This window comes from Oncorhynchus nerka, linkage group LG20, assembly GCF_034236695.1.
Source record: "Oncorhynchus nerka isolate Pitt River linkage group LG20, Oner_Uvic_2.0, whole genome shotgun sequence".
Taxonomy (NCBI): domain Eukaryota; kingdom Metazoa; phylum Chordata; class Actinopteri; order Salmoniformes; family Salmonidae; genus Oncorhynchus; species Oncorhynchus nerka.
Window position 1 is genome coordinate 69,902,968 of NC_088415.1, and position 21,251 is coordinate 69,924,218.

At 41.9% G+C, this 21,251-nt stretch overlaps 1 protein-coding gene and 1 long non-coding RNA gene across 2 annotated transcripts in view; one reads left to right on the forward strand and one right to left on the reverse strand.

The window, feature by feature from the left end:
- LOC115103035 (uncharacterized) lies at nucleotides 1–15,352 on the forward strand. The gene is made up of 2 exons (XR_003859527.2): nucleotides 1–92; nucleotides 13,847–15,352. It is a non-coding gene; the product is annotated as an uncharacterized LOC115103035 (long non-coding RNA).
- LOC115103033 (serine/threonine-protein kinase 17A-like) overlaps nucleotides 14,817–21,251 on the reverse strand; it is a 14,108-nt gene continuing 7,673 nt past the window's right edge. The window contains exons 2-7 of the mRNA XM_029623615.2: nucleotides 18,866–19,078; nucleotides 16,722–16,866; nucleotides 16,400–16,526; nucleotides 16,233–16,281; nucleotides 15,964–16,137; nucleotides 14,817–15,763 (exon numbers count right to left, since the gene is read on the reverse strand). Coding sequence (XP_029479475.1) covers nucleotides 15,454–15,763; nucleotides 15,964–16,137; nucleotides 16,233–16,281; nucleotides 16,400–16,526; nucleotides 16,722–16,866; nucleotides 18,866–19,078 — 1,018 coding nt within the window. The 3' untranslated portion in view covers nucleotides 14,817–15,453. The remainder of the gene's footprint in view (nucleotides 15,764–15,963; nucleotides 16,138–16,232; nucleotides 16,282–16,399; nucleotides 16,527–16,721; nucleotides 16,867–18,865; nucleotides 19,079–21,251) is intronic.

Sequence of the window (21,251 nt, forward strand, 5' to 3'; positions counted from 1 at the left end):
AGTCTACTCACGTGATGGACATCTCGTCGGAAGTTATGTGGTTAGATTTTTGTTGTTGTTATAAAACAAATACAGACCTGCTATGACACTAGGTAATGATGATATTTTCGTTTCTTTACATATATTGTTCACGAATGTTTATATGTATGTGTTTCTGTTCAAGCTAAATTTGTGATGGTTTATGCAACAATATATGGCGACTCCCATGGCACACGAATGTTCTCAGTCTTAACTAAGGGTGTTATCACATGGTCCCTTACAGACCATTTTTGTGAACTCGGTGCGGTTGGTTTATTTTTTTTGCAGTGTGAACACTAAAGGAACTCAGACCCCGAAACGAGCCTAAATTGAGAACATCACGAGAGGTTGTCTGAGTTCGGCTGGCATGAATTCCGCGGTCCGGTTCCCTTTTTTAGGACACTGTGAACACAAAACTCCCCAGGTTCTTTTGCCATTATTCCCGCACTACACTGCTGCAACAACATTATAACCCCTGCCATAGCCCCTCACATTAGTACCACAAAATTCAGATTTTAGTCCAGATTATTTGTTTGCAATATGTGATCTATAGGCTAAGAGAGCTTCATTAACTGTTAATTCGATTGTGGGGTTTGAATAGTGTGAGAAGACGACCGACAACATGTTTGGTAAGAATCATAACATAGGGTACAAAATATATACTAGCTTTTAAAGGGGCAGTAGCCTAAATTGGGTGTACAATTGTCAATTACAGCATGATTTAATCTACAGTTATTCTGTTACCAATAATATTTACATGTTAATAGTATCTTCTGATTACAATTATGTCTCACTTTTTAAATAAATGCAATATATTAGCTTCCAAAATGTAAGTAGGTATAAGGTATATCTAGCTGTCCGATAACACAGTCTGATGGAATGGCTTGTCCTGCACTTTGTAAAAACCCACAGTACATTGATTGAATGTTGGAAAAAGATCTTTGTTCCTTTCTAAACATAGCAATGTAAATGCAAGAAGGACTCGGACCACAAAATAGGTGAAGTGCATAGGCAAAAGAGTTTCAGTCCTTGTTCAAAGGTAAGGGCGGTGTGAATACAAAGAGAACTGAGAACTTTTCCTTTTTTTTCTACCCCAGAGTTCACTTGAAATAGGACTGTGTGAAAACACCCTAAATGTCTATGGTTTATATACGGTCAATGGTTAAGACTCCTTTAGTCCTGACCTAGCTGAAGGTCTGAACTCTATTTTAGAAGTACTGAATTTCTTATTCATTTAAGTTCGTTGTAATAGTCTTCGAACAAAATGCTTACACCGGACTACAAGAAAGCTTTGCTTGAACGAATATCCTAAACTGTCTGCTACGGTGCTGTCCTTGGTTGCGTTTATCCTCGACGATTGTAATTGCACTTTAAATACACCAGATGGCGATGTTGCCACAAGAATCCCAAGGTTTTGACCCTGAAATTAATATGGAGATAATTTTTATAAATACATTGTAAATCTGTACATGTGAGTTCTTCAATGGGGTTTCAGTGTTATATTGTGTTTGAAGTAGTATGTCTTTGCTGGTGTTCTCTGGGTCTGATACAGTCAACACGGTGGATTCGGGCCTATTCTGACTCAAGGGACTCGGCATCGACTCCGACTCGGGGGACTTCATACAGGCCGAGCTCTTCCTGAGTCCAGCGGAATCATATTAAGCTACTCGGGTTCTGGTTAATGGTACTCGAGCCGAGTACACTTCAGCATACCTGGCCCAATTTAACTTTTTCAGAAGTAGGCCATATGAGGTATTTATTCGTCAGATGATGGAAGAATAAAGAAAAAAACAAATTAATGTAATAATTTCACCTAAAATTTGCTGGGTCATTTGCAAGCTAAAATTCGGCCCATTAGGCTATTAGATGGAGAAGGACGGTAGAGAATCTATGCTATAAATTCATTAGATTTTATTACACATTAATTGGGGAACTCCACTCACACTAATTCTATTAATTTCAGTTCTTCGGACAATCCTGGCTTAATATCATGGCATTAAGAATTTTTAGGCATATACTGGTGGCCATGTGAATATTAGGACGACTTGGAATACAGGATCCACGACAGACAGCACATCTCAGTGTCATAGGCTATAGCCTATTTTTCTATAGTAGGCCTATCGGTAAACGCTGAAACATCCTGACAAAATACACCATATAAGTGGCCTAATGTAATTTTCTGGACTTTGTAAACTGTTGAGAATAAACCCATAACTGATCCAAATGGTTGTATTATAATCAGGGCTTTATTTAGGCATAAAACACAAAAGGACGTTCGAGCGGTAATTCAAATGATCCTACATCACTGCAGTTTACAGCCCAGACAATATTTGTGTAGTAATAATAATAAATTACTAATTGCACTGTGTTGTTGTAGCCTAGGAGGTATAATAATTATATTTTCTAAAAACGTAGGCCTATCAATAGTGGCGCGTGCACAGCGCAGCCTGGAGGAACGCAAAGGCCTAGCCTATATCTTCCATTTGATAATCTGCTATTTAGGCTGAAGGAGTGATGCAGCCTACAACCATGCATGTTGAATTATTGCAGTAGACTATTAAACTGTTACAAATGTAGTCTATAGCCTGTTAAAATAGCTAAATAAATAACGACCATAACAATAGAAAAAATCATGGCGCTCGAAACGTCATGATTTTGGGTTTGATTCTCGGAGCCACAAACTGAAAATGAACCCATGCATACTGCCGCTTTAGATAAAAACGTCTGCTTAATGTCACATTCATTATTTTTGCACACTTCTCCCAATCAACACCTGTGATTGCTTTATGCCTCGCTTTATGTCTCTCTCAAATGTCAATATGCCTTGTATAGTTATCATTGTTTTAGTTTACAGTGGAGCCCCTAGTCCCACTCTACATGCCTCAGATCCCCCCCACCCACACACACATGCTATGGACTGCCTTCCCATATCTAAACCAGGTAAATTATACATTTTATCACCAACTGTAACTTTGTCATAGTGTTTATTTGTCATGACCCAAAACAAAGTTTAATTCAAGATTAAGACCTAACATCACCAAGATGCTACTATTTCCTATCTGTTTTACAAATCTGTGATTGTAATTTTCAACATAGCAAATAGCAGCTTGCTGAAGTATCCTTAATAGGAAGCTAGCATTCCCTCTAAAGCAGGTATTCCCAAACTGGCAATGCCACCAGGGGTAAGCCAAATACAAATGTGATTCACATAAAAAAATATAAAAAAAATATTCACATTTTCAAACAGTACAATTACATTTTCCAACGGGGCTATACATTTGGGTGAGTTTTTTTCTCGCCTGAGTAGCCTTGTTTCACTGCCAAATTTTTTTTTTAACCATCCAGTGTTCATCGAAATAACAACACAATGTCAAATACAGGTAGCCTAGTCAAATAATTTACCTCCAATCACATTAATCGTTACTCTTGCGCAGACATTTAGAAACGAAACATGACATTTTGAAAAATAAGCCACGTTTTTTTTTGAGTGAGAATAAATACGTCTTTTGAGTAGTAGTAAGACATGTATAAAAGCAACAGGTACCAGTAATAAGACTGGGCTAGAAGCATCTTATATGGTTAGCTACAGAGTAGCTAGGACAGGCAAGCCCCATACTATTGTGGAGGACTTAATTCTTCCTGCTGCCACGGATATGGCTGGGACAATGCTGGGGGAAAAGGCCAAAAAAACTATACAGACAACGTCTCCATCAAACAACACTGTTTCACTAAGAATCAGTGACATGGCAGGAGATGTTTTGAAACAATTACTGCTTTGCGTACAAGCCAGTGAATTATATGCGTTACAGCTGGATGAATCAACAGATGTGGAGGGCCTGGCAAGGCTCATGGTATATGTCTGTTACGTTTATGGTGGGTCAATTAAAGAAGACATCCTCTTCTGGAAACCAGGACAACATGAGGGAATATTTTTTTAAGTACTGAACAGCTTTGTGACATCAAATGGACTTTGGTGGTAAAAATGTGTTGGTATCTGTACTGATGGCGCAAAAGCTATGACAAGGATACATAGTGGAGGCTAACCGCAAAGTCTACTTGTGGCTAATCCTTATTGTGGCTAGCTTCACATAGATGGGTCCGGTCACACTTAAAATAACTGTCTTATAAATTAGGGTTATTTTAGATGATGACACCTAGCTATATAGTTAGCTAGCTAACGATAGCTACTGAAACAGATTATGTCATTGTGCTACATTGCCTTGCGAAAGTATTCGGCCCCCTTGAACTTTGCGACCTTTTGCCACATTTCAGGCTTCAAACATAAAGATATAAAACTTTATTTTTTTGTGAAGAATCAACAACAAGTGGGACACAATCATGAAGTGGAACGACATTTATTGGATATTTCAAACTTTTTTAACAAATCAAAAACTGAAAAATTGGGCGTGCAAAATTATTATACTGTATGTTTTTGGGGAAGAACATTATTTGCATCCATGAACAATCTAGCTTTTTTTATGACCAGCACTGTGTGCGTGAGACAACTTTACCAGCATCATAGCATACGTATCGACAAATCGTTGTGACATATGAAATACGAGTGATAGTGTAATCAATGTTTAATAACTACGTAAAAAATGTATTAAGGCGTTGAATTATTATGCGACGTGTAGTCATATTCAGGTCCTGATTGGTCAACAAGCTTATTTGACACGGCAAATAGTGTTATTTGACGTATATCTTTTTGACATACAAGGACCCAAACGGCGTTCCATAGAATTCCTGATTGAGAATGAAATTAACAACAAAACAGCACAGCAAGTAAGTGAAAGAAATATGTTTTCATTATATTTTACTGGTAATGGGGACATATGTAAATAACAACAAAATAACTTTTTGGTCAGTGTGTGTGTGTTTGCAACCTTTATTTAACTAGGCAAGTCAGTTAAGAACAAATTCTTATTTACAATGTCGGCCAAACCCGGACGGCGTCCTATGGGACTCCAATCATGTCCGGATGTGACACAGCCTGGATTCGAACCAGGGACTGTAGTGATGCCTCTTGTACTGAGATGCAGTGCCTTAGACCACTGTGTCCATGTGTGTTAACTATTTAACTAGAATGCTTAAAAGGATGCAAACATTTTAAATATTGGTTATCGGTATCGGGTTTTTTGGCAAGGAAAATATCGGATATCGGTATTTGCCAAAAATGTCATATCGGTACATCACTAGTTAAGACACTGATGCCCTTTGCAACCACGTACCTATGTGAGAGTGGATTCTCGGCCCTCACTAGCATGAAACCTAAATACCTGCACAGACTGTGTGTGGAAAATGATTTAAGACCGACTCTCTCCAATAAAACCCAACATTGCAGACTTATGTGCATCCTTTCAAGCAGAACCCTTCTCATTAACCTGTGGTGAGTTATTCACCATTTGTGATGAACAAATAGGGTTTTATATGTAAGATGGCTAAACAAAGAGCAAAATTATCGGTTAGTATTATCTTATTATTTGTGCCCTGGTCCTATAAGAGCTCTTTGTCACTTCCCACGAGCCGGGTTGTGACAAAAACTGACACTCATTCTTATGATTAATACATGTATCGTATAGTGTGTGTGTGGCAGGCTTACAATGATTGAAAGTACACTGACCCTGTTGCTAGAGCAGGTACGCAGCTGGAGGTTGAATGTTTGAAGGGGTACGGGACTATAAAAAGTTTAGGAACCACTGCTCTAAAGGAACAAGAAATACACAATCCAGCAGTGGTGGCTGCTGCTCGAGCCGAACTCGGTGCCTGTCTTTCCAGCGGTCGTTGTGAAAATCAGTCAGGTGGTTAACAGTCGAGGCCAGCTGGAGAAAATACCAAAAGGTTGTAGCTATTGTAGTTCATCGCAGTCGCTAATTACTTTGACATTGCAGCTAGCTTCATTTTGTCCATTATTAATGTCAGCTAACGTTAATGTTAGCTATCTATCTTAGCTAGCCACCTGTGCTCTAACAGTTAGCTAAGTCAATACGGTTAGGTTCTAGCCTATGTGATATTAGTTAACGAATTGAGCTAGCTAGTGTTTTTATTTGTAAAACATCGGTAGTCTAGCTATGACTAGGCAAGAAAGCACCCGGTTAACATAGCTAGCTAACATTATCTAGCTAGCTAAGTCCAGTGTCACTGGCAGTGAGACACAAAGGACTCACGTGAGCCTAATGCCCCGTGTACACTAGCACACGGTGCCGCACGGTGAAACACCGCTCCTATTCATTTTCAATGGAAGGAAAGTGATGAGAAGCTTAGAGGGTGGGGACCGTTGGGCGGCGCGAACGTGGCGTGGGAGGCGGTGAAAAAGTAAGAAATTTCCCAACTTTATGCAAATCACCAGTGGCGACTGCTGGGCGATGACCAATCATATCGAGTGGTTCCCATGATGAATTTGATGCTATGCGACCCAAGGCTGGAGACTTTCTTCAGCAAAGATGGCTGACAAAAATACTAGGATGGTAGCAAATGTACACTACCGTTCAAAAGTTTGGGGTACTTAGAAATGTCCCTGTTTTTGAAAGAAAAGCACATTCTTTGTCCATTAAAATAACATGAAATGTATCAAAAATACAGTGTAGACATTGATAATGTATTAAATGACTACTGTAGCTGGGAACGACTGATTTTTAATGGATAATCTACATAGGTGTACAGAGGCACATTATCATCAACCATCACTCCTGTGTTCCAATGGCATGTTGTGTTAGCTAATCAAAGTTTATCATTTTAAAAGGCTAATTGATAATTAGAAAACCCTTATGTTAGCACAGCTGAAAACTGTATTTCTGATTAAAGAAGCAATAAAACTGGCCTTCTTTAGACTAGTTGAGTATCTGGAGCATCAGCATTTTCGATTACAGGCTCATAATGGCCAGAAACAAAGAACTTTCTTTTGAAACTCATCAGTCTATTCTTGTTCTGAGAAATGAAGGCTATTCCATGCGAGAAATTGCCAAGAAACTGAAGATATCGTACAGCGCTGTGTACTACTCCCTTCACAGAACAGCGCAAACTGGCTCTAACCAGATAAGAAAGAGGAGTGGGAGGCCCGGGTGCACTACTGAGCAAGAGGACAAGTACTTTAGAGTGTTTAGTTTGAGAAACAGACGGCTCACAAGTCCTCAACTGGCAGCTTCATTAAATAGCACCTGCAAAACACCAGTCTCAACGTCAACAGTGAAGAGGCGACTCCGGGATGCTGGCCTTCTAGGCAGCGTTCCTCTGTCCAGTGTCTGTGTTCTTTTTTCATCTTAGTCTTTTCTTTTTATTGGCCAGTCTCTCTTCACTGTTGACATTAAGACTGATTTTAAAAAATGATTAAGAAAACACCAGTCAATCAATCAATTTATAAAGACCTTCTTACATCAGCTGATGTCACAAAGTGCTGTACAGAAACCCAGGCTAAAACCCCAAACAGCAAGCAATGCAGAAGCACGGTGGCTAGGAAAAACTCCTGAGAAAGGCAAGAACCTAGGAAGAAACCTAGAGAGGAACCAGGCTATGAGTGGTTGCCAGTCCTCTTCTGGCTGTGCAGGGTGGAGATTATAACAGAACATGGCCAAGATGTTCAAATATTCATAGAGGGTGCAACAGGAGTGAACAGGTCTGCACCTCAGGAGTAAATGTCAGCTGGCTTTTCATAGCCGATCATTCAGAGTATCTCTTCTGCACCTGCTGTCTCCAGAGAGTTGAAAACAGCAGATCTGGGGCAAAGTAGCACATCCGGTGAACAGGTCAGGGTTCCATAGCCGCAGTGAGAACAGTTGAAACTGGAGCAGCAGCACGACCAAGGATTCATCAGGTCAGGTAGTCCTGAGGCATGGTCCTAGTGCTCAGGTCCTCTGAAAGAGAGAGAGTTCGAGAGAGCATACTTAAATTCACACAGGACAGCCGACAGGAGAAATACTCCAGATTGAACAGACTGACCCTAGCCCCACGTCACAAACTATTGCAGCATAAATACTGGAGGCTGAGACAGGAGGGGTCAGGAGACACTGTGGCCCTGTCCGATGATTCCCTCTGATAGGGCCAAACAGGCAGGATATAAACCCACCCACTTTGCCAAAGCACAGCCCCCACACCACAAGAGGGATATCTTCAACCACCAACCTACTATCCTGAGACAAGCCCGAGTATAGCCCATGAAGATATCCCCCACGGCACAAACCCGAGGGAGGGGCGCCAACCTGGACAGGAAGATCACGTTGGACAGGAAGATCACGTCAGTGACTCAACGCACACACTCCTCCTTGGGATGGCATGGAAGAGCACCAGTAAGCCAGCGACTGAGCCCCTGTAATAGGATTTGAGGCAGAGAATCCCAGTTGAGAGAGGGAAACCAGACAGGCAGAGAAAGTAAGGGCGGTTCGTCGTTCCAGTGCCTTTCCATTCGCCTTCACACTCCTGGGCCAGACTACACTCAATCATAGGACCGACTGAAGAGATGAGTCTTGAATAAAGACTTAAAGGTCGAGACCGAATCTGCGTCTCACATGGATAGGCAGAAGGTTCCATAAAAATGGAGCTCTATAGGAGAAAGCCCTGCCTCCAGCTGTTTGCTTAGAAATTCTAGGGACAATACTGAGGCCTGTGTCTTGTGACCGTAGTGTACGTGTAGAAATGTACGGCAAGACCAAATCGGTAAGATAGGTAGGAGCAAAGCCATGTAATGCATTGTAGGTTAGCAGTAAAACCTTGAAATCAGCCCTAGCCTTAAAAGGAAGCCAGTGTAGAGAGGCTAGCACTGGAGTAATATAATATTTTTGGGGTTCTAGTCAAGATTCTAGCAGCCGTGTTTAGCACTAACTGAAGTTTATTTAGTGCTTTATCCGGGTAGCCGGAAAGTAGAGCATTACAGTAGTCTAATCTAGAAGTGACAAAAGCATGGATACATGTTTCTGCGCCATTTTTTGGACAGAAAGTTTCAGATTTTTGCAATGTTACATAGATGGAAAAAAGCTGTCCTTAAAACAGTCTTGATATGTTCGTCAAAAGAGAGATCAGGGTCCAGAGTAACGCCAAGGTCCTTCACAGTTTTATTTGAGACTACTGTACAACCAAGATTAATTGTCAGATTAAGATCTCTTTGTATCTTGGGACCAAGAATTAGCATCTCTGTTTTGTCCGAGTTTAAAAGTAGAACATCTACTTCCTTCTGTCTGAAACACAGGCTTCCAGGGAGGGCTATTTTGGGACTTCACCATGTTTCATCGAAATGTACAACTGTGTCGTCCGCATAGCAGTGAAAGTGAACATTATGTTTCCGAATGACATCACCGAGAGGTAAAAATGATAGGGAAAACAATAGCCATCCTAAAACGAAGCCTTGAGGATCACCAACATTTATCAGACAAACTGATATCTTTCCGACAGATAAGATCTAAACCAGGCCAGATCTTGTCCGTGTAGACCAATTTGGGTTTCCAATCTCTCCAAAAGAATGTGGTGATCGATGGTATCAAAAGCAGCACTAAGGTCTAGGAGCACGAGGACAGATGCAGAGCCTTGGTCTGACGCCATTAAAAGGTAATTTACCACCTTCATAAGTGCAGTCTCAGTGCTATGATGGGGTCTAAAACCAGACTGAAGCATTTCGTATACATTGTCTTCAGGAAGGCAGTGAGTTGCTGCGCAACAGCTTTTTCAATTTTTTTTGAGAGGAATGGGAGAATCGATATAGGCCGATAGTTTTAAAATTATTTTCTGGGTCAAGGTTTGGCTTTTTCAAGAGAGGCTTTATTACTGCCACTTTTAGTGAGTTTGGTACACATTCGGTGGAAATGGGGCAGTTTATTATGTTCAACATAGGAGGTCCAATCATAGGAAGCAGCTCTTTCAGTAGTTTAGTTGGAATAGGGTCCAGTATGCAGCTTGAAGGTTTAGAGGCCATGACTATTTTCCTCAATGTGTCAAGAGATATAGTATTAAAAAACTTGAGTGTCTCCCTTGATCCTAGGCCCTGGCAGTGTTGTGCAGACTCGGGACAACTGAGCTTTGGAGAAATACGCAGATTTAAAGAGGAGTCCGTAATTTGCTTTCTAATGATCATGATCTTTTCGTCGAAGTAGTTCATGAGTTTATCACTGCTGAAGTGAAAGCCATCCTCTCTTGGGGAATGCTGCTTTTTTAGTTATTTTTGCGACCGTATCAAAAATACATTTAGGATTGTTCGTATTTTCCTCAATTAAGTTGGAAAAATAGGATGGTCGAGCAGCAGTGAGGGCTCTTCCATACACCTGTATTTGTATCGAAGAACTATTTGGCCTACCGGCCAAACCCTCCCCTAACCCGGTCGACGCTGGGCCAATTGTGCGCCGCCCCATGTGTCTCCCGGTCACGGCCGGCTGCGACAGAGCCTGGAAGGCATGCATCAAGGACCCCACACACCCCAGCCACGGTCTGTTCTCTCCCTAACCTTCGGGCAGATCAGAGCATGAGGTCCAACAGGCTGAGACCGTTTCTATCTACAGCAGGGATGGGCAACTTTGATGGGGGCGGGGCCAAAAAAATCTCAACTCATGAGGGGCCGCAGTTGCTTGCGAGTCTTGGTACCCACAGGCCCCCAATTTCCAACAATTCTACACACAAGGAAAAGTATGTGAACCCTTTGGAAATACCTGAATTTCTGCATAAATTTGATCTGATATTCATCTAGGTCACAATAGACAAACAGTCTGCTTAAACTAATAACACAAATTATACATTTTCATGTATTTATTGAACACACTGTGTAAACATTCACAGTGCAGGGTGGAAACAGTATGTGAACCCTTGGATTTAATAACTGGTTGACCCTCCTTTGGCAGCAATAACCTCAACCAAATGTTTTCTGACAGTCAGGAGGAATTTTGGACCATTCCTCTTTACAAAACTGTTTCATTTCAGCTATATTCTTGGGATGTCTGGTGTGAATTGCTCTGAGGTCATGCCACAGCATCTCAATCGAGTTGAGATCAGGACTATCTGGGCCATTCCAGAAGGCGTATTTTCTTCTGCTGAAGCCATTCTGTTGTTGATTTACTTCTGTGTTTTGGGTTGTTGTCCTGTTGCATCACCCAACTTCTGTTGAGCTTCAATTGGCAGACAGCCTTACATTCTCCTGCAAAATGTTTTGATAACCATGGGAATTCATTTTTCTGTTGATGATACAGTAGCAAGCTGTCCAGGCCCTGAGGCAGCAAAGCAGCCCCAAACCATGTTGCTCCCTCCACCATACTTTACAGTAGGGATGAAGTTTTGATGTTGGTGTTGGTGTGCTATGCCTTTTTTTTCTCCACACATGATGTGTGTTCCTTCCAAACAACTCAACTGTAGTTTCATCTGTCCACAGAATATTTAGCCAGTATCGCTGTGGAACATCCAGGTGCACTTTTGCAAACTTCAGACGTGCAGCAATGTTTTTTTTTGGACAGCAGTGGCTTCTTCCTTGGTATCCTCCCATGAACACCATTCTTGTTTAGTGTTTTACGTATTGTAGGCTCGTCAACAGAGATGTTGGCATGTTCCAGAGATTTCTGTAAGTCTTTATTTGACACTCTAGGATTCTTCTTAACCTCTTTGAGCATTCTGTGCTGTGCTCTTGCAGTCATCTTTGCAGGACGGCCACTCCTAGGGAGAGTAGCAAGAGTGCTGAACTTTTCCTTCATTTATAGACAATTTGTCTACCATGGACTGATGAACAACAAGGCTTTTAGAGAAACTTTTGTAACCGTTTTCAGTCAACAATTCTTAATCTTAAGTCTCCTGAGATCTTTTGTTCGAGGCATGGTTCATCTCAGGCAATGCTTCTTGTGAATAGCAAACTCAAATTTTGTGAGGCAAGGCAGCTCTAACCAACATCTCCAATTTCGTCTCATTGATTGAACTCTAGGTAAGCTGACTTCAATTAGCTTTTGGAGAAGTCATTAGCACCTTGGCGTGATCCTGGACAACACCCTGTCGTTCTCAAATAACATCAAGGCGGTGGCCCGTTCCTGTAGGTTCATGCTCTACAACATCCGCAGAGTACGACCCTGCCTCACACAGGAAGCGGCGCAGGTCCTAATCCAGGCACTTGTCATCTCCCGTCTGGATTACTGCAACTCGCTGTTGGCTGGGCTCCTTGCCTATGCCATTAAACCCCTACAACTCATCCAGAACGCCGCAGCCCGTCTGGTGTTCAACCTTCCCAAGTTCTCTCACGTCACCCCGCTCCTCCGCTCTCTCCACTGGCTTCCAGTTGAAGCTCGCATCCGCTACAAGACCATGGTGCTTGCCTACGGAGCTGTGAGGGGAACGGCACCTCAGTACCTCCAGGCTCTGATCAGGCCCTACACCCAAACAAGGGCACTGCGTTCATCCACCTCTGGCCTGCTCGCCTCCCTACCACTGAGGAAGTACAGTTCCCGCTCAGCCCAGTCAAAACTGTTCGCTGCTCTGGCCCCCCAATGGTGGAACAAACTCCCTCACGACGCCAGGACAGCGGAGTCAATCACCACCTTCCGGAGACACCTGAAACCCCACCTCTTTAAGGAATAAAGGATAAAGTAATCCTTCTCACACCCCCCTTAAAAGACCTAGATGCACTATTGTAAAGTGGCTGTTCCACTGGATGTCATAAGGTGAAAGCACCAATTTGTAAGTCGCTCTGGATAAGAGCGTCTGCTAAATGACTTAAATGTAAATGTAATTAGCCAGGGGTTCACATACTTTCTCCAACCTACTCTGTGAATGTTTAAATTATTTATTCAATATAGACAATTTGTGTGTTATTAGTTTAAGCACACTGTCTTGTTGTGACTTAGATGAAGATCAGATCACATTTGAGGACCAATTTATGAAGAAATCCAGGTAATTCCAAAGGGTTCACATACTTTTTCTTGCCACTGTACATAAGAGAAACTGCTGATGCACAACCAAATTTCACCTGGTCTATTCTACCTCGCAACAGTAAATTGAGAACCCATCCCTGATCTACAGCCATCCAACTGCTGAACACTTGAACTGAACGGACCACCTCCTCTGCACACAACTGTTGCTACCACTCTTATACTGCTCAATTTATACTTGCCCCCCATCCCCATGTAAATATTGTACTATAAATTGTGCCTTCCTCTATTATACTTATGCGAAAGAAATACTGTATTATTCTATTTCCATTGACTTCACGTTCATATTCTTATTTTTGTACTATTTCTTATTGTTGAAAAGGAACCTGAAAGTAAGCTTTTAGTTGGACGATGTATACCATGTGTATCCTGTACATATGACTAATAAAACTAGTTCATCCAAAGTAAAAGTGATATGTTGGTTTTCTAAGTAGTCTATGGACAAGGTATGACAGCAATCCATGCTTTGGATTCCATCTGGGCTTCATGTCCAAATCATCAATAAAGTATCAAATTATTTTGAAACTATAAATGATTTGGACATGGAATGGTAATAGGCACCATTGACTTGCATTGGATTTGTGCCAAACAAAGTTAGTGTTTTAAAACCGTGTATAGGTAAACAAAACCAAAAGCATGGATTGCTGTCCATAAACATCTTACAGGAATCCAACATGTAATGTGTGAACTATCCCTTTAACAAAGTATATGAAGATGACAAACGTTAACAGAAGCTAAATAAATATCATTTCATGACTTGATTCAAATGATCTGAATGTGGTCTCCTTTTGATGCACAGATCCTGATGAAATGTGGGATGATTCAGTTCAAAGAATTGGGCTCTGACCTTTTGGCAAAAATACATTTTTATGGAATGCAACTAATCCAAGCAAATTTGTCAATTTGAGATTTCAAATAGATAACATCTTTAACATTGTATATCTGTCATTGAACAGTCTACTCCCCAGGGTCTTCTTGTCGCTGGTACAGAGAGTGTGCTACTCTGAGCAACAATCATTAGGGTCTCACCAAGCAAACTCCAGCTGATGGCCATCTACACCACCTTGTTGACTGGTGCTGGATGATGCATTACCTTCTGAAAATTAAGTGTCACTTAGGTCTTGCCATGTTTATCTTCATATCATGACCTTAGAAAGAGGCAACATAACATGGATCATAATACAAATGTGTTAAATCAAGACAAGATGTCCTCACCTTAGACTTCAAAAAGAATGACCTAATACTCATACATTGTATTTCTGCCTGCACTCGTTTTTCTAGAGACCTTCTCCATGTTGGACTACCACCGTCTAGCCCTGGAGCAGCTGGAAGCCAACCAGACAGCCATGGACATTCTGGGAGCACCACCCCCCGAAGGTCCACAACATCCACCTGTCTGACCGGCACAACTATGTGGAACTTTACTGCTCTCTGGGGGTCATTCCTCCTACATGGGAGCCAACTAGCAGCATAACTGTTTGCTATCAATATTCTAGTGGCAATATTATTCTATAGAAAGACAGGAAATTGATTGATACATTGAAGGTCAGTGTGGACTTACATTCTAAGTACATGAAGGTCATTTGACCTAATGCATACAGTACCTTTGTCTTCTCCCTGGCAGCGCTAGGCGGAATTTAACAGGCAGTGCTGTAGAGGGTCAGCTTAGACCACACCACTGTCAGATAAGACAGGACTTGACACAGCCAAACTGGTCTTCCTGATCTGCTCACCAGAACTAGTGCGATGAAGGTATAACTGCTGCACTCGTCCGCCTCATGTCAGTCGCAGACTTGTAGCCATAGCACTTTGACATGCATTCTTTCAGGACACCATTGGACCTTGTTTTGACAACGGCAATACACAAGATGCTTCCTGGTTTAAAATCACCACAGAAATATTGCTTTGACCAATGTTTATTGATGCTTTGTACATCCTTAAGACATTTACATACATTGTACAAGGAAATAAGTGCCATTTATGCATTACAAACAGTATAAACAGTGCTGTCCTGAGCAATATGTACATGCCTTAGGAGAATGAAGGTACTGTAAAGAGCAAATTAACAATGTAATTGCTTAGTACAAAGCCATCATATCTTTATAGCCGGCACTTGGAAAAACTAATTTAGTCATTGGTTCCAGTTGTACTATACACAATCTGTGCGACCAGAAAATGTCTCCCATAGTGTTCTATTGCACTATGATGTATGATTGATTAATTAGGACATTACTATTTATTCACAGTGATAACAAAATATGTAAGACATGGAAATAAGTGATAGATTAATTGAAGTTATGATGAACAATTGTACTCATGAAAGCTGAACGTACTGCATGAATATTAGGAAAAGAATGGTAAACGAGCAGAACATGAACGACCGAATGTGGAAGAATGGCAAACAAAACGTCAGTAGTTCATTAAAATTGTTTTAAAATTAATAAAAATGTGATGCAGACATAGTTTGCCTTGTGAGTGGAGACTGGTGTGTGTGGTAAACAATTTACAATCAATCAGTAAAGATCCCATCTACAGTTGGAGTGATTATAGGCCTACCCTTCTATCAGAAGATGGTCTTCTGTAGGGAGCAGCGTGGCTCCTCGAACGTGAACCGCTTAGAGACAGCCTTCGCATCCGGAAACAGAGTCTCTGGGTTGGGCACCGTTGGCCGGCACGGACCTATGGTGTAGGCTGCTACTACCATCAGCTCTTCTACCACAGGACCTTCCTCCTCTGAGGAGAATGAGGAAGGGGGGGCAGGCTTGGCGTGTTCCCGTTGGCAGATCTCACTGGTGATATTCTCTTCAGTCTTCTTCTGGACTTGCTCCTGGAGCCAATGATGCCTCAGGCACTCTTCAGCAGTGGCACGAGACCTTTAGACAGAATAGAGAGGGATGGCTCAGTATCCTATGTTGTTTTCTGTTACATTTTCAATAAAATCAAGAGTATGAAATTCACTGTTATGCTTTTATCAAGGTCTTCAATTGAGGTGGAACATCTACCTAGGAACTACCAAAATCGCTAAAACGAATAATTTGTGAATAATAACAATATTGGTTTGGGATAATCTCACTTGGGCTCTTTGATGAGGAGTGACTGGATGAAGTGGATGGCTGAGAGGTCCTGGAGTTCATTCTCTGTGTAGTCAATGTTGATCTGGGAGATGTTGAGGAAAGTCTCCTGCTTGTCTTCTCCAAGAAATGGTGAAGTCCCCGTCAACATCATGTAGGCCAACACCCCTATACTCCTTGGTTCGCAAGACATAGCATACCAAATTATCTGTTGCCATTGAAAGAAATGAAACCTCTGTCATCACTAAGTCAAACATATAGGTCATCTTACCACATGTCAGTTGCTGTGCTGATTGGTTCATAATTTAGAATCTCTGGGGCTGCAAACAAGAGAAACAGTGAATATTTTTGCTAAAGTAAGACATGATCATCCAAGTTGTTTTTGAGTCAATGTAAGTAAGTTCAATAAAAATACAATCAAAAGGGTTTATCACTCACCGACATACTCTGGTGTGCCCATGATCTCCCTGAGCTCCTGGTTCTGACACAGCCTTCTGGAAAGGCCAAAGTCCACTATCTTTATATCCCCCAGAGGACAGGCACTGGTCAGCAGGATATTCTGAGGCTGAGAGGGACAAGACCATTCAATGGGACAGTGGATGAGGATCATTGAATCGTTCAGCGTTTCCTCTGTTCATTCTGTCGAGATGTTATGGAGAACCGTTTAATCTGACCTTTCTTTTCAAAATGTTTAAACAGAATGCTAAAATGGAGAACAAAAATCAGTCAGATGTCACAAATACAGCCTCATACTATGCACCTTGAGGTCCAGGTGGACAATGTTGTTCCTGTGTAGGAAGGCCACACCCTCCAGGATCTGTCTCATTAACCATTTAACCTCCTCCTGGGTGAAGGCCTCGTCCCTCTCGGCAACACACTGGTTAAAGATCTCCCCTCCCGCCGCACTATGGACACAGACACACAGCCAAGTGAGAGTGGTTTATTGGAATGATGGAAAATGTCCCTGAGGACACTGTAGTGGAAAAGACGAACAGGATACTAACAGTCTCTCTACATAATCAACACCTATTCGGCGATCCATAATTCAAACTGAAGAATAGAGTTCATTCAACAATATGGTCCAAGTAAAATAAAACTCAAACCAGTGTTTCTGAAATTAATGAGGAACAAATTTCAAATTTAGACAAAACAGTGTCCTTAGCTGTCCTCTTTGCCCCTGTTTATAGACAATGTGAGAGGATGACCAGTATTTGGTCTCCAACTCCAGTGAGACAAACAGCTCAGCCAGTGACCTGATTCTCACTCTGGTATCCCAGTTCAAAGCGGTTCAATTTCTCATTTGTTTACTAGTTTCAAGGACAGAAAAAGAGCCTCAACGGAATTAAAATAAATTGAGGGTGGAGTATGAGCAGTGAGGTAGGTGTGTGTGTGTGCACACGAGCATGTGGGTGTATAGAGGTCAGTGCATGCACACAAGCGTGACTGTGTGTATTGCGGTTGCGTGTTCGCAGAGAGGCGTGTGTTTTTCCTCTGGTCCAGGCAGCCAAGGTGATGACTCCCTATTGCACAGCAGCCACCCTCCAGCTCCTCATGTGTCATCTGACAGAACTAAAGAGATCCCACTCCGCTCTGGGTCGCTCCCTCCCTCTGCAGCCCCTTGGTGCCTGAACAGAGCTCTGCTGTCCCCCGATCCCAACCTGCCCACTTCCTGATTTATCTGACTGCTATGCCCCCAGAATATCTACAAAAGCAACCAAGTGTCATTTGCAAATGACACCTCTAGCCCCATTCAGATCATAGATAATTATCAATACCAAACAAAACCGCAGTTCCGCTCCATTTCCTACCAAAGTGGAGAATGCCCCATTATTTATTGTAATGTAGAAGTCTCTGACCATGCCAAATAGTATGAGATCTCAACTCACAATTACCCTTTCTCAGAGCATTTCTGTTTTGTTTTTCTCATGCGGACAGACCACTCAATAGGGCAGAAAGCCAAGCTTTCACTCACTGGGCACCTTCAAAAGGAGAAGATTAAAACATGAATCAACAAACAAAATGTAATCTGGTCAGAACTATAAATATCTCAGAGTGAGTACTGCCATTGACAATCATCTGAAGCACAGAAAACACATACACCAGCCCCAAAACAACTCACAGTACACTCATCCTGATATTGATCCTATTTAACCACAATTCCATGTCTCTGATGGCATTCAATTATCATAGTATTTCAAATATCTCCTCTTAGATTTGTGCATTCATTGATTGGACTGGTCATGAATTAGTCATTGGAGTGCCACAATGGGCCAGTGAACAGATACGGCACCATTGAACGTGCACTTTCAATTCGATAGGGAAGTTTAAGGCAAAGTTCCCTGTTAATATGGAGAATAAAAATAAATAAAAGTTATAAAACAATAACCCTTCAAACTATTCAATGTCTGGAATGCCTTCAACACAATGTTGTCATAAGTCTTATAGAAAAAACTAGTCACTCTAGTGCAAAGTTAGTAGATGAGCAGCTGGTCCCAATGGTAGTAAGAAGCAGCAGGGTTCTGACATCCCTCTAGCCTGCTCTACTCTAGTCAGCGAAGCATGACAGACGCTACAGCGGGGTTTAGTGTTAGCTGGATTACCCTCCTACTCAGGCAGAGGGAGACCGGTGGTCTTTCCAACTCACTGCACAGTTTTTCTAACTGACTCGCAGATTCCCTGCAGTGGGGATTGTGGTATTCATCGTTAGGAACGCGAGTGATGACTTTCTGCAAGCTGCTCTTCTTAGCAGAGCAAAGCTGGAGATCGGAACTAGAGCTTGACGTCGCTAGTGAGCTTGAAGATGTCATGCTGGCAGGTGCGCACACACACAGACAACGTTAACAGTGAATAGGTGTTCATGTAGGTGTACACACATAAACAACAGCTGTTTGTAGTAATACTTACTACTCGAGCACCAGGACCATCTCTGTCAGGGTCTCGTAGACTTGGTGCAAGTTGATAATTCTGTGGCTAGTGTTGGTGAGCTCCAGCACAGCGATCTCATGGAGCACCTCCACTCTGCAGTCCTGACCCTTCCTTCGCTTCTTCAGGAACTTGGCTGCATACTCTGTCCCTGTGCTCTTCTCCATGCACATTTTCACTATGGCAAACTTTCCCCTGGAGACAGATGGGGAACTTAACGTTAAAAATATTGAAGTACCGGCCTTAATGATGAGCAAACTTCACCCTACGATATAAGGATAAAAAAAGAAACAGGACTACAGTGTGACTAAATAGTAAACTACAGTGATACGATAGTGATTGTTGATGGAGATTACGCATCTTGGTGGATAAGATAGTAGTTTACATCACACTGCTTTGTCCTCCCTTTACTAGAATCCTTACACCTGAATGCAGGTAGACGTAGAGTGAAAATAAATGATTGGGAAATGGGTGAAACGGCCATCAATTGTTGTCATGGTCACTGAATATGCCTTCTCCCTGCATTGTCATATTCATTAAAATCATTAGTAAACAAAGACGACCTTCAAGCTCACCCAACCATTGATTTTAAAATGACCCACTTTTAAATGACCCAGTGTCCAGACAGAGAGCCATGCTGTGTTAATCAATGACCTCATACAGTATTATTGGCTGGCTAGCAGTCATGTTTTGGCTCTGGGCTTGATGTTCCATTGACTACCTCTACCCTCACATGCAGTGAGATTCAGAAAACTATTCAGCAAACTTCATACATAGACCTACACATTAGGGCTCCCGAGTGATGCAGCGGTCTAGGGCACTGTTCTAAGTGCTAGAAGCATCACAACAGACCCTGGTTCGATTCAAGGCTGTATCACAACCGGCCATGATTGGAAGTCCAATATCGCAGCGCACAATTGGACCAGCGCTGTCCGGGTTTAGCTGAGGTAGGCAGTCATTGTAAATAAGAATTTGTTCTTAACTGACTTGCCTCGTTACATATAACATGTCAAGGACTGTAACAGACAAGGAAGTCGCCATCAACCATGCCCAATACTATAACCTCAATACATAATAATATGGTAGCAGGTTCAGAGTCGTGCCATGCATGCCTCAATCCCTTAATCCAGTTATTCAAAGCGGAGTGTCTTCAGCCTTTAACACAGGCTGACGTTGTTAACCCTTGCTGCTGCTGATAAACCCATTCATGTCTTTAGTAGGGAACAGGTGTCTCCATTAAATCTGGTTGTGCGTGCGTGTTTGGCAAGGGGGATTGCCTAAGTCAGGGGAGGCATAGCTTTGTGAATCTCAAAAGTTCCAGTGCAGTCAAAAACTTGATTTTCCTGTTAGGACACAAACCCAGCGCTCAGTGCCGTTTAATACGAGCATGGCCTTATTTCTATGACAGCATATTGGATGCCAGTCATTCATATTACATTCACCCAGCTCAATGTAACATTGATAGGTTTAGGCTACTACGTGATACACACATTTTTCCTATACACATCATGAGGTTGGTACAACCTAGCCTATGAATGAATGTTTACAACGTAGGTGCACAGGTAGAGAGAACATTTGAGTAAATCAAGTTGACAGACATTGACACATTCAATATCGTCTTGCACAGTCTTGCCTGCATCTAGATGATCTGGGGTGTAATCATTAGTCCAACAGTTGCAAACAAGAGTTTCTATTGGTCAAATTCAGGTATGTTTGTTTCTCAGTTTCATTCCGTATCAGAAATGTTTTAACAGAATCTGCGGAATGAATACACACATGATCACATTCAAACACAGTTCACTTTCATAGCAGCCTTTGATCGGTCTCCTCTTCACTTCGCTTGTGGACTACAGTGCAACACATCAGCGGTCTAAAGCAAAACTTTCATATCATAACTGGTAACAGCTACACAGCCTACATCAGTCAACATAGCTACTAGAACTAACACATTAGGAAACCCAGTGGCAATAAATTAATAAAAGCTTACCTTGACTTGGCACGCACACAGAGCTCTCATCTCCATTTTTGAAGAAATTAATCTGATCAACTATTGTCTGAGTCAACTACTCACCACATTTTATGCACTTCATTGTTAGCTAGCTGTAGCTTATGCTTCAGTAATAGCTTCATTCTCTAATCATTTGATTGAGTGGACAACGTCAGTTCATGCTGCAAGAGCTCTGATAGGTTGGAGGATGTCCTCCGGAAGTTGTCATAATTGTGTAAATCTATGGAAGGGGGTGAGAATCACGAGCCTCCTAGGTTTTGTATTGAAGTCAATGTACCCAGAGGAGGACAGAAACTAGTTTACCTCTGGCTACACCGTGATGTTATCCCAGAGTGCTGTTGAGGCTACTTAGACCATTGC